This window comes from Caretta caretta, chromosome 2 (assembly GCF_965140235.1).
Source record: "Caretta caretta isolate rCarCar2 chromosome 2, rCarCar1.hap1, whole genome shotgun sequence".
Classification (NCBI taxonomy): Eukaryota; Metazoa; Chordata; order Testudines; family Cheloniidae; genus Caretta; species Caretta caretta.
The window spans coordinates 172,965,884-172,978,571 of NC_134207.1; the positions used below are offsets into that span (position 1 = coordinate 172,965,884).

The 12,688-nt window shown below is 40.2% G+C and overlaps 1 protein-coding gene across 4 annotated transcripts in view; it reads right to left on the bottom strand.

Moving 5' to 3' along the window:
• The window catches only part of CNTNAP2 (contactin associated protein 2), a 1,645,619-nt gene that overhangs the window by 932,399 nt on the left and 700,532 nt on the right, over positions 1-12,688 (bottom strand). For all 4 annotated transcript variants that reach the window (XM_075125590.1, XM_075125593.1, XM_075125592.1 and 1 more), the window contains one exon: positions 2,297-2,444. In XM_075125590.1, coding sequence (XP_074981691.1) covers positions 2,297-2,444 — 148 coding nt within the window. The remainder of the gene's footprint in view (positions 1-2,296; positions 2,445-12,688) is intronic.

Consider the following 12,688-nt stretch of genomic DNA (forward strand, 5'->3'; position numbering starts at 1 on the left):
CAGAAGTGAATGCCAGGAAAAAACCTCAGCCCTAAATATAGTACACAATAGTACTCTCTAGTGTCTCACTGTAGTGCAATTGTTCTCCTCAGTCAGGACTGCAATGGCAAAAAGATTTAAAAATGAAAATCCAGATGCTTTCACTGCATAGTTGGCCTTCTTCATTCAAAAGGGTTATAAATCTCCAGCTTGCAACAAAGAGTGAACAATTCAGTCTTCTTCTACACAGCACTGTTCCTCAGACATTCTTGTTAACTCCTGGAAATGTGCTGGAAATGGCCCACCTTGATTATCACTTCAAAAGGTTTTCTCTCCCCCTACCCCACTCTCCTGCTGGTAATAGCTCATTTTAAGTGATCACTCTCCTTACAATATGTATGATAAACCACCATTTTTTCATGGTCTGTGTGTATATAAATCTCCTCACTGTATTTTCCACTGAATGCATCCGATGAAGTGAGCTGTAGCTCACAAAAGCTTATGCTCAAATAAATTGGTTAGTCTCTAAGGTGCCACAAGTACTCCTTTTCTTTTTGCAAATACAGACTAACACGGCTGCTACTCTGAAAACAGCACATATAGTAATACATATACTATTCTGCCTTCATGATTGTCACAGATGCCCTAACCACCCCTCAGCAAACTAGACCTATTTTCCCACACACTCCAGTGTGGCATGCTGGGAATTCTGAGACAGATTCAGGTACATTTTAAATAGGAGGGTTTTACTGAATTAAATATGAAAAATGATTAATAAAATTAATACACTACTGCTTGTGTTACTTATTTTGATGTTAAATTTAATTGTCTAAGCGTTTGGGTTTCTCTCCTAATCAAATCCAGAATTCTGACTACTCTCACTAATACTTAGGGCAGGTCTACACTACTAAGGCTGAGTCAACCTAAGTTATGCAACTCTAGCTACATGAATAACATAGCTAGAGTCAATGTATGTTAGGTCATCTTATTTTGGTGTCTACATTGTGCTGGATTGACGGGAGGAACTCTCCCGTTGATTTACCTTATGCTTCTCATTCTGGTGGAGTCCTGGAATCGATGGGAGAGCGATCAGTGATCGATTTCGTGGGTCTCCACTAGATTCACTAGACCCACTGAGATTCACTAGACCCACTAAATCGACCCCTGGTGGATCGATTGCCGCACATCCATCCCCTGGTAAGTGGAGACAAACCCTTACTGACCTTTTTTACACTTATGTCCCCTTGGTGAACTCAGTAGGGTGGCACATGGGTAACTGCAAGCAGCATTTGACCCTTTCCTTTTTATTTTATCTACTTGTTATTTATTCATATGCCTTAGAGATAGGTACAGTATAAGAACATAGATAAACAGACTGGTAGATCCAAACTGCCTAATTTCTCCAGGGTTCATAGATTAGGATCACAGTTTCCATTTGAGCCTGCTTCTGAAAGCTGGGTAGCACCTGAGGCTCCTGCTGACATTTTTGAGAGTTGCATCTGTTTGACTCTTTTTATGAATAGGCATTTAATCCTGATGCTTTCTGACTCAACTAGTATTTTATTTTACCTTAAATGGAACATATATTTGTGGCTTTCACATTTCTGACATTTGTTTGTTTAAAGATTAATAGATTACATTTGGTCAGATGAGGAATCAAAAATACCTAATTTAGAAGAAGGAGGGGAATTTGAAGCCATTCTTTTGCTATTTTTTGTTTGAGTGTTATAGTTTCTGACCTTAATTTCAGGAGTGTATGCACCACTCCCTGCTAACGTCTAAGCAGAAAACTGGAAGCCATGATCATATAAAGAATACAAGGATTATCTCTGAAAAATATGTGATGAATATTTAGATAATATGAACAGCTTTGATGGGATTGTTAGTCACAAATGAATAACTCTTTAATATACCATTAATATCTGTCAATGAATTCTGTCATCCTGCCCCGGTCATTCTCTCATGGCCCTACATGCAGCTGCTCAAAAATCTCTTCCTGAACTGTTCGGGTCAGAATTATACAATAATCATCACAGTTTTCTAGAACAACAACAATGCAGATCAAAAGGAATGATTTCAAAGCAGTAGCTTTGTGGATTCTAAAGTAGTATCTCCAGAGGAAGCTCGAACCAGTGAATCAGTACCATATTTTATGAGGCCCGAGGCAATATAATTAGCAAGCTTGGGAATGCCTTAATATATTTAACCAAAAGGTATTTAAGAGTCAGAGTTTAATGCCTACCCATGCTATAGATCAAAGGTAGTTTGTTTACACAGAGAAACTATAGGGGTGAAGTAAATGTCAAGAAAAACTTACAGTATGGGCAGCCGTAGACCTCAATTCTCAGCCCAATTTGGCCCTCTCCATTCCAATCCAGAGGAACTATGCGAATATAGCGGGCTATAACTGGATGCTGCAAATCATGCCGGATCACACTGTCAGAATTTGTATTTCCAGGAAATGCCTGAGGGGAGGAAAAAGAAACCTCTTGTAACATTAGATATATTTCAGATGCTTGTAGAATACTTCTGTGAGGGGAAAAAAATAGGAACAGCAGTCTGATTATTTAGGTTAAACTGCATTCTGGTCAACTTGTCTCTATGATAGTGATTGAATTAATGGATGATTCAATAAACAGCACTGGCAGTTCTACAATGCTCATGAAAGATGCCAGATATAGGTCACTGGAAGCTAATGTCCTCTTTCTCCTAATAGGTATAGTATGCCTTGTTCTTGATTGAGTGAATCACCACTAAGGGTGAGAAAGTAGTTCATTCTGTGTGTCTATCTAGTTTTTAGCTAGTTTGTTAGAATGTAAATAAGTGTCCCAATTGTAGTGACTGTTTTTCTAATGAAGACACTTATTCACTAATAACTAGACTGAACACACCAACTCTTTTTTGCATAGATGGAAATAATTTTAGTTATTAGTGACTTGGGAGAGATTTGAACTGATGAACAGTGAAATGCTCTATCTCATTCCCTTGAGCCATACTGTTCCCCATTTCAGCTTTATGCTTATATAGTAGAATTTAACATATTTCTGCAGGAGCCAGAAATCATACCTTAACTTTGAAGTCTCACCTGTAGGGAAACATGTAATCTTCACAATCAACACCTCATGCTAAACGACGTGTGCAATTAGGTATTTTGGAAATTGTGCTAATCATCATAATCTTAGCTCTTATTCGCAGTGAGAAGTATTTTTTTCCAATTACTAAGAACTCAGAGAAGGATGCAATAGTTCTCAAGTGTACTAACTTTTCTAGAATTAATGAAGTTAACACATCTAGTTTATTTTAGTTACTTCTTGGCATGATGATTCACAGCATCTAGCTCAACAGAAAACAATACCTGCTTGTTAACTCAACTTACATATTGTCTATCTAGTAGGCCCTTGGACAGTCTGTTCATTCACAGCCAGAACTTCACATAGGCAGAACTTTATCATCTTTCTTGTAGCTAGCTTTCACGGGAGATAAACATGTCAAGCTACTGAACAGGGCAGTAGTACACCAAGGGGAAATGGATAGCTAATTGTCAAAAAGACTATAAACAGTCATTGTAAGTACATTCTTATAAAATTCAGCCACTGCAGCTTTTGCTAGAGAAAAACCTGTGTCCAAAGATTCAGAAGTAATTCAGTATTAATGAATAGGCCTATATTTTAGTTATTCATATCAATCAGAACACATTCGCTCATTTAAAATAGTCTATTGTACATATTGCTATAGACTGTAATATACTTAGGGCTAGAATATACAAAACACACAGTGCCCAGAATAAGGTGCTATGGGGGCCCCCATCATCCCTGAGGTAGTTACAGGAGAAGAATCCCTCCCCAAGATTCCCACCATGCTAGGAGAGCATTTATGCTTCTACACCCCTTGTATGCCAGTTCCATTCTATGCTTGGCCATGTCCCAGTCCTCTCCCTGCATCCATTGGGCTGGATTGTGCTTCCCATGCAGGGATCACTCCTCTCAGAGTAAATTCAGTTACCACAATTATGGAAGACTCCTACTGGGGAAGCATAAGGAGAGGAAGTCTTCTCTTTCATACTAGTACCAAGCAGAATCTGGTCCGCGTTGTTTCTGGTTTGGTTTTTTCCTTCTGAAGTTTAGTGTTTATTTATGTAAATTATGACCCACTTTAAAGCTGAATCTTTCTGTTTTTTTTTATTTACAGAAAATTATTTCAAAAGCAGGTGTCACTGTTTTTGGTATTTCTTCACCCACCTGCAATTTGCACCAGGAAAGATTTTAAACATCAAAACTTCTTTGAGACAATTACCTCCACTTCTAGAAATAGTATTAGATGTCTAGTATGTATGAATTAATCACGGTTTCAAGGACAGAAACACAAAAGTTGAAATTCTCCACAAATTTCAAAACAGCTACAGTTGGTTCTTTTCCATAATCATTTAAAAAAAGAACACTGTATAGCTTCTGGATAGTTTTATTCCTTCTTCTTGACTAACAAATAAATAAAATTAGAAACCTTAAGCATATAGTTGTCACGATTAAAAAGGAAACATTGATCAGTGGTCAACAGGACATTCAAAGATTTCACCCCAAATGTATTTATTGATTACTATACGCAGGGCTTGTAATGATGCCTATTATTAAGGTTGCCTGACCCTTCCCATTATAAGATCCGGTCTTAAATTATTTGCAGCTTTGCAAACTAACCATTGAGATCACACAACATGCTGGGCTTCTGCCTGAGGCTGACTTTTTTTTTTAATTTTTTGCCAGCCAAAATGGTTCAGTCATTTCCAAGAATAAGTCTACAGAAAAACACACATTGTTTGCCCATGTTAAAATATACTGGCAACCTTTTATTTGAAAAGCTCTAACACGTCATGCTTTGGAGCAAGGACTTGAAATTTGGCCTTTGTGTCAGACATGTGCCTTTTGCTGCCCCTGAAAATCCACCTACATTTGGCCAAGATATCAGCCTCTGAAAAATTGCAGTTTGCACCTGCTCAGTAGAGACGTTAGATTTTAGCACGTAAAATTGAAAGATCCCTCCTCCCTGAGCATGCTCTAGCCTCTCTCAACTCCTAATGCTGATCAGACTGCAAAATTGCCATCCCCACAAAGCAAATGAGCATGCTTTATCCCCTCAGAGGTCCTACTTGTTAGCAGCATGTGCTGGCAACATCTCCACAGAGTGACTGAACGTGCTGCAATCCTTGGCTACGGGGACAATGCCAGACTCTCTCTCTCTCTAATGGCTGTTCCAGGCCTAGGTGAAGCTGGGCACTGAAACTGTGAGCAGGCAGCCTCTCTCTCTCCTGTGCTCCCAGTAACCCACTACTTGGCACCCAAGTAGCAAGAAGGAGGAGGAAGCCATCTGCTTTCAATTCAAATGAGACACAAAGTGGACCAGGGAAGAGGGAAAGCAGACTGGGACAAGAAGTCTGATGAGACTGGAAGTGGGGAGAGAGAACTGTACGCCTGTATCTGGCTATAGAAAACAATGCATAGGGAGTTGGGGCAGAGGGGATGCTTGGACTGGTATCTGGGGGGTAGGAGAGGCTGGGACTGGTTGGTCAAGAAAACTGGGGCTAGGAGTTGGGCAGGGAAATGGGCAAGGGATAGAGCCAGTTGTTAGGGGAAGGGAACACTGAGATCAGATGAAGAGCTGGGAGCAAGAGGGATGGCTGGTACTAGGAACCCTGGGACAGAACAGGGGGAGGAGAGATTGATCTCGCAAGAGATGGGGCAGAGGGAGAACTAGAAAAAGGAGCCAGAGATGGAGTGTGGTTTTGGGGGGAGAGGGGGGAGATGAAGATTGAATGAGGATCATGTGGCGGGAGACTAGGACTGGAAGCCAGTAGGGTTGGGGAAAAGAAAGATTGCATGAGGTATTTGGGGAGGAAACTGGAACTGGCTGGGCAAAGATACTGGGACTGGGTATGGGGAGGAGAGGTATGGGAGTGTGGGGATGAGATTGGGACTCGTACAGCGAGCCCACAAGGGGAGACTGGGACTGGCTGGCCCAAGTGCCTGGGATTAGGAAGAGAATCTTGGGAATGGAGGCTTGGAAGGCTAGGAGAGTGGGACTAGGGAACAGACAGTGCTGGGATAGGGACAAATTGGATGTGATCAGACAGAAGAGTCTAGGTTTGGGGAATGGGTAGAAGAGTCTCTGCCCACTGGAACACTCACCTCCAGAGCCTAGAATGGAGCCCAACTTTCCTGAGTCTTGTCATTCATCTGCTGTGAGTAAATATCTGTGAAACCCCTGGCAGTGTCTCATCCACCTCTAGCGCTGGTCCACATACAAGCTTTAAGTTGCTCCATTAGCTAAAGTTGCAGAAGTCTGGGCAGTGGATCTAAAGGTTCCCACCCTACTGATGATCCATGTGGGTATCAATATGACATCTCATGTTGGAAATTTCCATTTGCTTTTTAAAAGCCCCAGAAATTACCCACCCAAAACTTTTTAAACAGACCATTAAAATCACAAAGCCCAACTTTAGGAAATGCCAAGATTAAGGTTGCTCATAAAACCTTATTTCAGCCCCCTTGTATGTATGTCTTATGATAGAGTCTCTAATTAAATGGTCACATGCTATTTTTTCCACAAGACCCCTGCCTCATTTGGTGCACCCGATGGACCTGCTCTGGGGATGAATCAAGGTCATATAGTGAAACGACTCTGTTGTTGATAAGCACTCCTGCCTCATTTGTTGGAGAAGTTGGAAGGTAAACAATGAATGAGGCAGAGGACTGCTGGAAGAGAAAGAACAGTTACATGGTTAAGGCACTTGAATGCTGCCTCAGACCATTTGGATTCAACAAGAATATAAGAGCTGCCATACTGGATCAGACCAAAGTACTGAGCAATCACAGCTGCAACTGAAGTCGATAAGAGCTTGTGCCACAGAAAACTCATGAGTAAATTAATAGTTCAGTCTTCAAACAAGGGTTTGGATAACATGCACTAAATCAGGAATAGGGCCAAACATTGAACAATGAGGTGAAAACAAAATATTCAATGGCTGATCATTAAGTGAGTGCTGTGCATTCTGTGCACTGAATAAGGCAAGGGTCCTGTGGGGAAAAAATAGTATATGATCATGTAATTAAAGACTGTGTCACCATGAATACGTACATGGGGGTTGTATTAAGGCTGGGTGGGCAATCTTAATTCTGTTATTTCCTAACTTCAAAGTTCTTAGGGTGACCAGATGTCCCGATTTTATAGGGACAGTCTCGATTTTTGGGTCTTTTTCTTGTGTAGGCTCCTATTACCCCCCACGCTCATCCCAATTTTTCACATTTGCTGTCTGGTCACCCTTGGAGTTCTTGACTTTGCAACCTTGGCAATACTCTTTAAAGATAGTGCATTTCTGTATAATATAAAGTATAGTGGGAAAGCATAGACTCTCTAATATATCTCCATGAAACCACTGGTAAAAGCTGACTTTTAAAATCAGAGCTACTGAATGTGACTCTCTAAGTCTACTACCTGGATAAAAACCCTTTCAAAAAGATTTAGGGTCTAACCCTAAAAATGCTAATTACCAGGCACATTACTTATTACTTTGAGTAGACGTATTGAATTCAGCACTACACGCAGTAGCATTTACTCGATCAGGTGAACAGACACAAGCAATAGAGAATAGGGTAATACGGGAGTGTGGTCAGCTTCCCGGATAATTAAAGTGCATTTAATTTACTTTCGAGCAGAACAATATATTTTTAAATGCAGCCTTCATTTAGATAAATGTAGTACAGTAATGCATGTTCTGTGGATAATGCAAACAGCAGCCCAAATCCATCACTGCAAGGCTGAAAAATCAATTTACAGAGACTTGTGAATTATGTACCATTGCCGTTAAAGCTCCTTTTCTGACTGAGATTTGTACATGGGCTTAGAAAGACAGGTTTTCATTAAAAAAACCCTGAATTTATATAATTTGCAAACCTTCATGTTTGCCAAGGTTAAACAGTTTAATAAAATTTAAAATTATAATTCAAACTGAAGTTATTGTGGGCGGTTTTTAAGGGCAGCAAGAATTAGACTATAAAATACATAAGTGTACACTAAAAAAAAAAATAACCTCCTGTAACTTTTTCTTAAAACCTGAAAATATCTATGGTATCTGAACAAGTTGTCCAAATTAGTAATCTCAAAAGCAGACTGAAATCTTTAAAGTCTGTGTTAACATTGCCAGAAATGTGCCCCTTATGAGCAATTCAACCTTTCTTCAGTCCAAATAGTTAGGAAAATTTACTAAGGCAGCAGTAAATGCTCAGCTGGTTGTAAACCAAGTAATACAGTGTCAGCAATCCAGTCCTTAAATCATCCCCTTTACAAACTAGGCCTCTGCTCATATTGGACACAAAGCTCTTAAAGCTTCTTCAACATGTTTCAACTCACATCACAATGAAAAGATTGTGAGCTGGAAGCATTGTGCCGGATTTAGGAATTCTGGGGAGCACTGCAGGGATACTGTTACTGTGGCACCTCTACCGACAATGCAGCCTGACTATCTTTGCTGGCCAGTGTGAAAAATGGGGTATGGCCAGGGGCCCACTACATGCCCAGCCATTTTGGAAATGCTAGTTGCTGACAGTGGCACGAAGCTTGCAAGTATCTGGTCAGGATAACACACGGGCTGCCACCATGTTTGGTCTCTGCGTGAGTGTGCAGAGTGGGAAGACTACTTTTACTTCATTTTTCTCTCTTGCACACCATGTGCAATTCCATTGGAGTTACACCTGATTTACAGAGGGGTAAGTGAATGGAGAATCGGGTTGTGACCCTTTAATATTTACTGTTGATCAAGTGTTTTCTTACATAGAATCTTTACATTGCTGAGCATGTCATTCACAAAGCTAGAGTATGAAAAAAAACAAAAACAGTGTTCACTTTTCCTAAATCTTTGTAAATTGTGTTACTCTGAAAGTTCTCACAGTGTTGCACCACTGGGCAGAATGCTTCTTCTTAGCACTTTACATTTGCTTCTTCTTTGCATAGCAGGTGGGCATGATGATCAGTGTCCAGACATTCCAAGGGGGAAACAGAAGGGTTTAGCGCCAAAAATAAATAGTTAAACCAAATGATCGCATGCTATGTTTTTGTTATAAAAACATACCAAATAAGGTAATGTTCACTTACTAGTTGTTATGAGATATGCGTGCAGGTTAGGGTTCTGAATATATGTGTGTACAGATATGTAGAAAATTGTAACTGGACCTATGGTGCAACTTCAGCATCACCTCACAACAGGATGGGGAAGCAATCAGGCAGAGAGGGGCTACCTCTCCGAAAGAATGAAACTGGTTTCAAGCACCTAGCCATTTGTCCAGCCCGGGAGAATAAAAACAATGATGAACCATCAAAGTAAATGGGAACAGAAAAGAAAACCCCCATCTTCGAAAACTAAGAAAGGAGAGAGTTTTACCCATCTATAGTGACTGAAGAAAAAAAAAAACTTTGCAAACCCCTTCAAAATGGAAGATGGTTTGAACTGAAGAACATCCAGAACCTGGAGGACAGTCTCCAGGTGGAAAACAGCCTGGGAATGCTGGATCCCTTCTATACCTAGAAGGTATTTTGGGAAACTGTTTAAGAGAATAGGTAACTCCTACTAGAAAAGGTATTTTATCTAATATGAAAGAGAAAGGCTTGAGGATGCAACTTTACATTCATTTTTTTGCGTAACTTGTATATGTTTGCTTTCCCTTACTATTTCATCTTTGAATGTGTGGTTTTTATATTAAATAAACTTTTTGTTTATTTTCACCCCAAGCAGGTCCCTGGTGTGCTAACTGTGTGGAGTGTGTGCGCCAGAGCAAACTTATAATCTGGGGGTTGGTCTCACAACTTTAAGGTAGATAAACCAGAGGGGAACAGTCTGAGTGTCTGGTAATTAACTCAGAAAACATGTATTTGAGGAGAACTGTGACTTGAAGGGCTGTTGATGTCACCCTGAAAAGTGTAACTAGACTGCTGATTGCCAGGGAGAGACCTTATGCTTGTGGGCAGGCTACTCGTGTCTGGGTATTGAACAACAGCTGCACTGAACAGAAGTCCTCAAAGATACAGGACAGGCGATGATGGAATATATTACTGGTCTGCATGGACCCCAAAACATCACAGTCGGAAAAACCAGTGAAATTAAAATAGGAGAAGAAAATCATTTGCTAGTGTTTCCATGTTGCTCACCTGTTAAAAATTGGCTTGAAACAGAAACCAGACCATCTAGATCAAAACTTCTGCAAAATTTGGGGACTGTTCAGATTCAGATTTGATTTCACATCTCGACTTTGCAGATTAGAGCCATCATTTAATAAAACAAATCCAGAACAAGTTGTAAATGCATTAGCTTGTGAATTTAAATAAAATATTGCAACACAAAGCAAAAGTGCTGTAGGTAAGTACATTTCACAACGGTCAGATAAGTTTAGTAATGTAGTAAATGAACTATAACTCTGCACTTCTGGAAGAAAAATGCATTAAGGTTTACATTACTATTACACATATCCACAGCAATTTACACTCACAACACTATTGCACAGAATTTACTTTTTTCCCCTTTAATAAAAGGGATTACAAAGAGACCCCCAACTGCCAAAATCACCCTACATCTTCCCAAAGTTTATGAGAGCTGAGCTATCTCCCAGTTGTCATAGCCCTCCCAGATCCTTCCTAACTACAGTGAGATGTGGTGGCTGAAGAAAAGTGAAACAAGATACAGAGGTCTCATTCCACCATCCCAGTAAGAAGAGGAGAACTGGTTGAGAATGTTACTCAGCATGTCTACATTACAAATTTAAATCAACCTAATTTACATTGGCACACAGCCACTGCGATAATCACATCGCTTGTGCATGTCTACACTTTGCTCCTTCGTGTCAGCCATGCACATCCTCACCAGGAGCCCTTGTACTGATTGTACTGTCAGTGTGGGATGACTTCTGAAAACCAGTAACTGTCAATGTAAGCAATGGAGTGTCCACACTGACACTGCATCAACCTAACTACATCAACATTGACTCTACACCTTTCGTGGAGGGGGAGTTACTAAGTCGGTGTATCTGGACAATTATATCCACGGGATCAAAATATTATTGTATACACTTACATAATTAATTCAATGTAAACTGCTTTACATCAACCTAATTCTGTAGTGTAGACCAGGCCTCAGACACTTAATGAAGGAGAGAAGAGAAAGTTCCCACTCTAGCTTTTAGCAGAGCAGGAGCGGCACCTCCCTCCATCACATATTTTAGTTTCTGGTGAGAAGTTACTGGTCTCAGTGTGTGATATATTCAGAGGCATGGAGTGCATATACTTGAATGTACAATCTCTGTTTGCAGCAGTAAAGGAAAGAAATGATAAAAGACAAAAAACACCCTGTCACCTGTGGGTGAACACTTTTCACATAGCGATCATTCTCTATCTGACCTATCAGTCTTCATCCTCAAAGGAAACTTGCATGGCACTTCCAAAAGACGAGCCTGGGAGCTTAAATTCATAACTTTGCTAGGCACTAAAAATCATGGACTGTACAGAGACACTGGATTTATGGCTTATTACAACTATCACTAACCCACTAACCCTCCTTTTTGTCCTATAACTATAGGGGGCTTAATGGACCATTTCACCTTGAATGGTGCCTTAGAACAGTGGCTCTCAACTTTTCTAGACTACTGTCCCCCTTTCAGGAGTCTGATTTGTCTTGTGTACCCCCAAGATTCACCTCACTTAAAAACTGCTTGCTTATAAAACCAGACAAAAAATAAAGTGTCACAGCACATTATTACTGAAAAATTGTTTACTTTCTCATTTTTCCATATAATTATAAAATAAATCAATTGGAATATAAATATTGTATTTACATTTCGGTGTATAGAGCAGTATAAACAAGTCATTGTCATGAAATTTTAGTTTGTACTAACTTTGCTAGTGCATTTTATGTCGCCTCTTGTAAAAACAGGCAAATATCTGGATGGGTTGATGTACCCCCTGGAAGACCTCTATGTACCCCCCAGGAGTATGTGTTACCCCTGGCTGAGAACCACTTTAGAATATGTGCTAATTCCTTGTGCTAAACCATCTAGTCAATCTTGTATTTAGCTTTGACACTTTGAGTACCTTTCCCAGAGCTGAAGAAGAGCTTTACTACAGAAAATTCTTTCCTGGATATCTGGCTGATGAATCTTGCCCGTATGCTCAGGGTTTAGCTGATCGCCATATTTGGGGTCAGGAAGGAATTTTCCTCCAGGGCAGATTGGAAGAGGCCCTGGAGGTTTTTCGCCTTCCTCTGTAGCATAGGGCATGGGACATGGGTCACTTGCTGGAGGATTCTCTGCTCCTTGAAGTCTTTAAACTACGATTTGAGAACTTCAGTAGCACAGATATAGGTGTGAGGTTTTTTGCAGGAGTGGTGGGTGAAATTCTGTGGCCTGCGTTGTGCAGGAGGTCAGACTAGATGATCATAATGGTCCCTTCTGACCTAAATATCTAATCTAATATCTTGTCTCTCTCACCAACAGAAGTTGGTCCAATAAAAGATATTACCTCACCCACCTTGTCTCTCTACATTTTTATTGGCTTTTTTTAAATGAGAAAACTATTTATGAACCTGAACTTATGGAAAATCAAGGTTTTTTTTGCTATATTTTGGTACATGAACGCTACCTCTCATGTTATTGTGGCCTCATAAATATCTCCTTAACCCAGA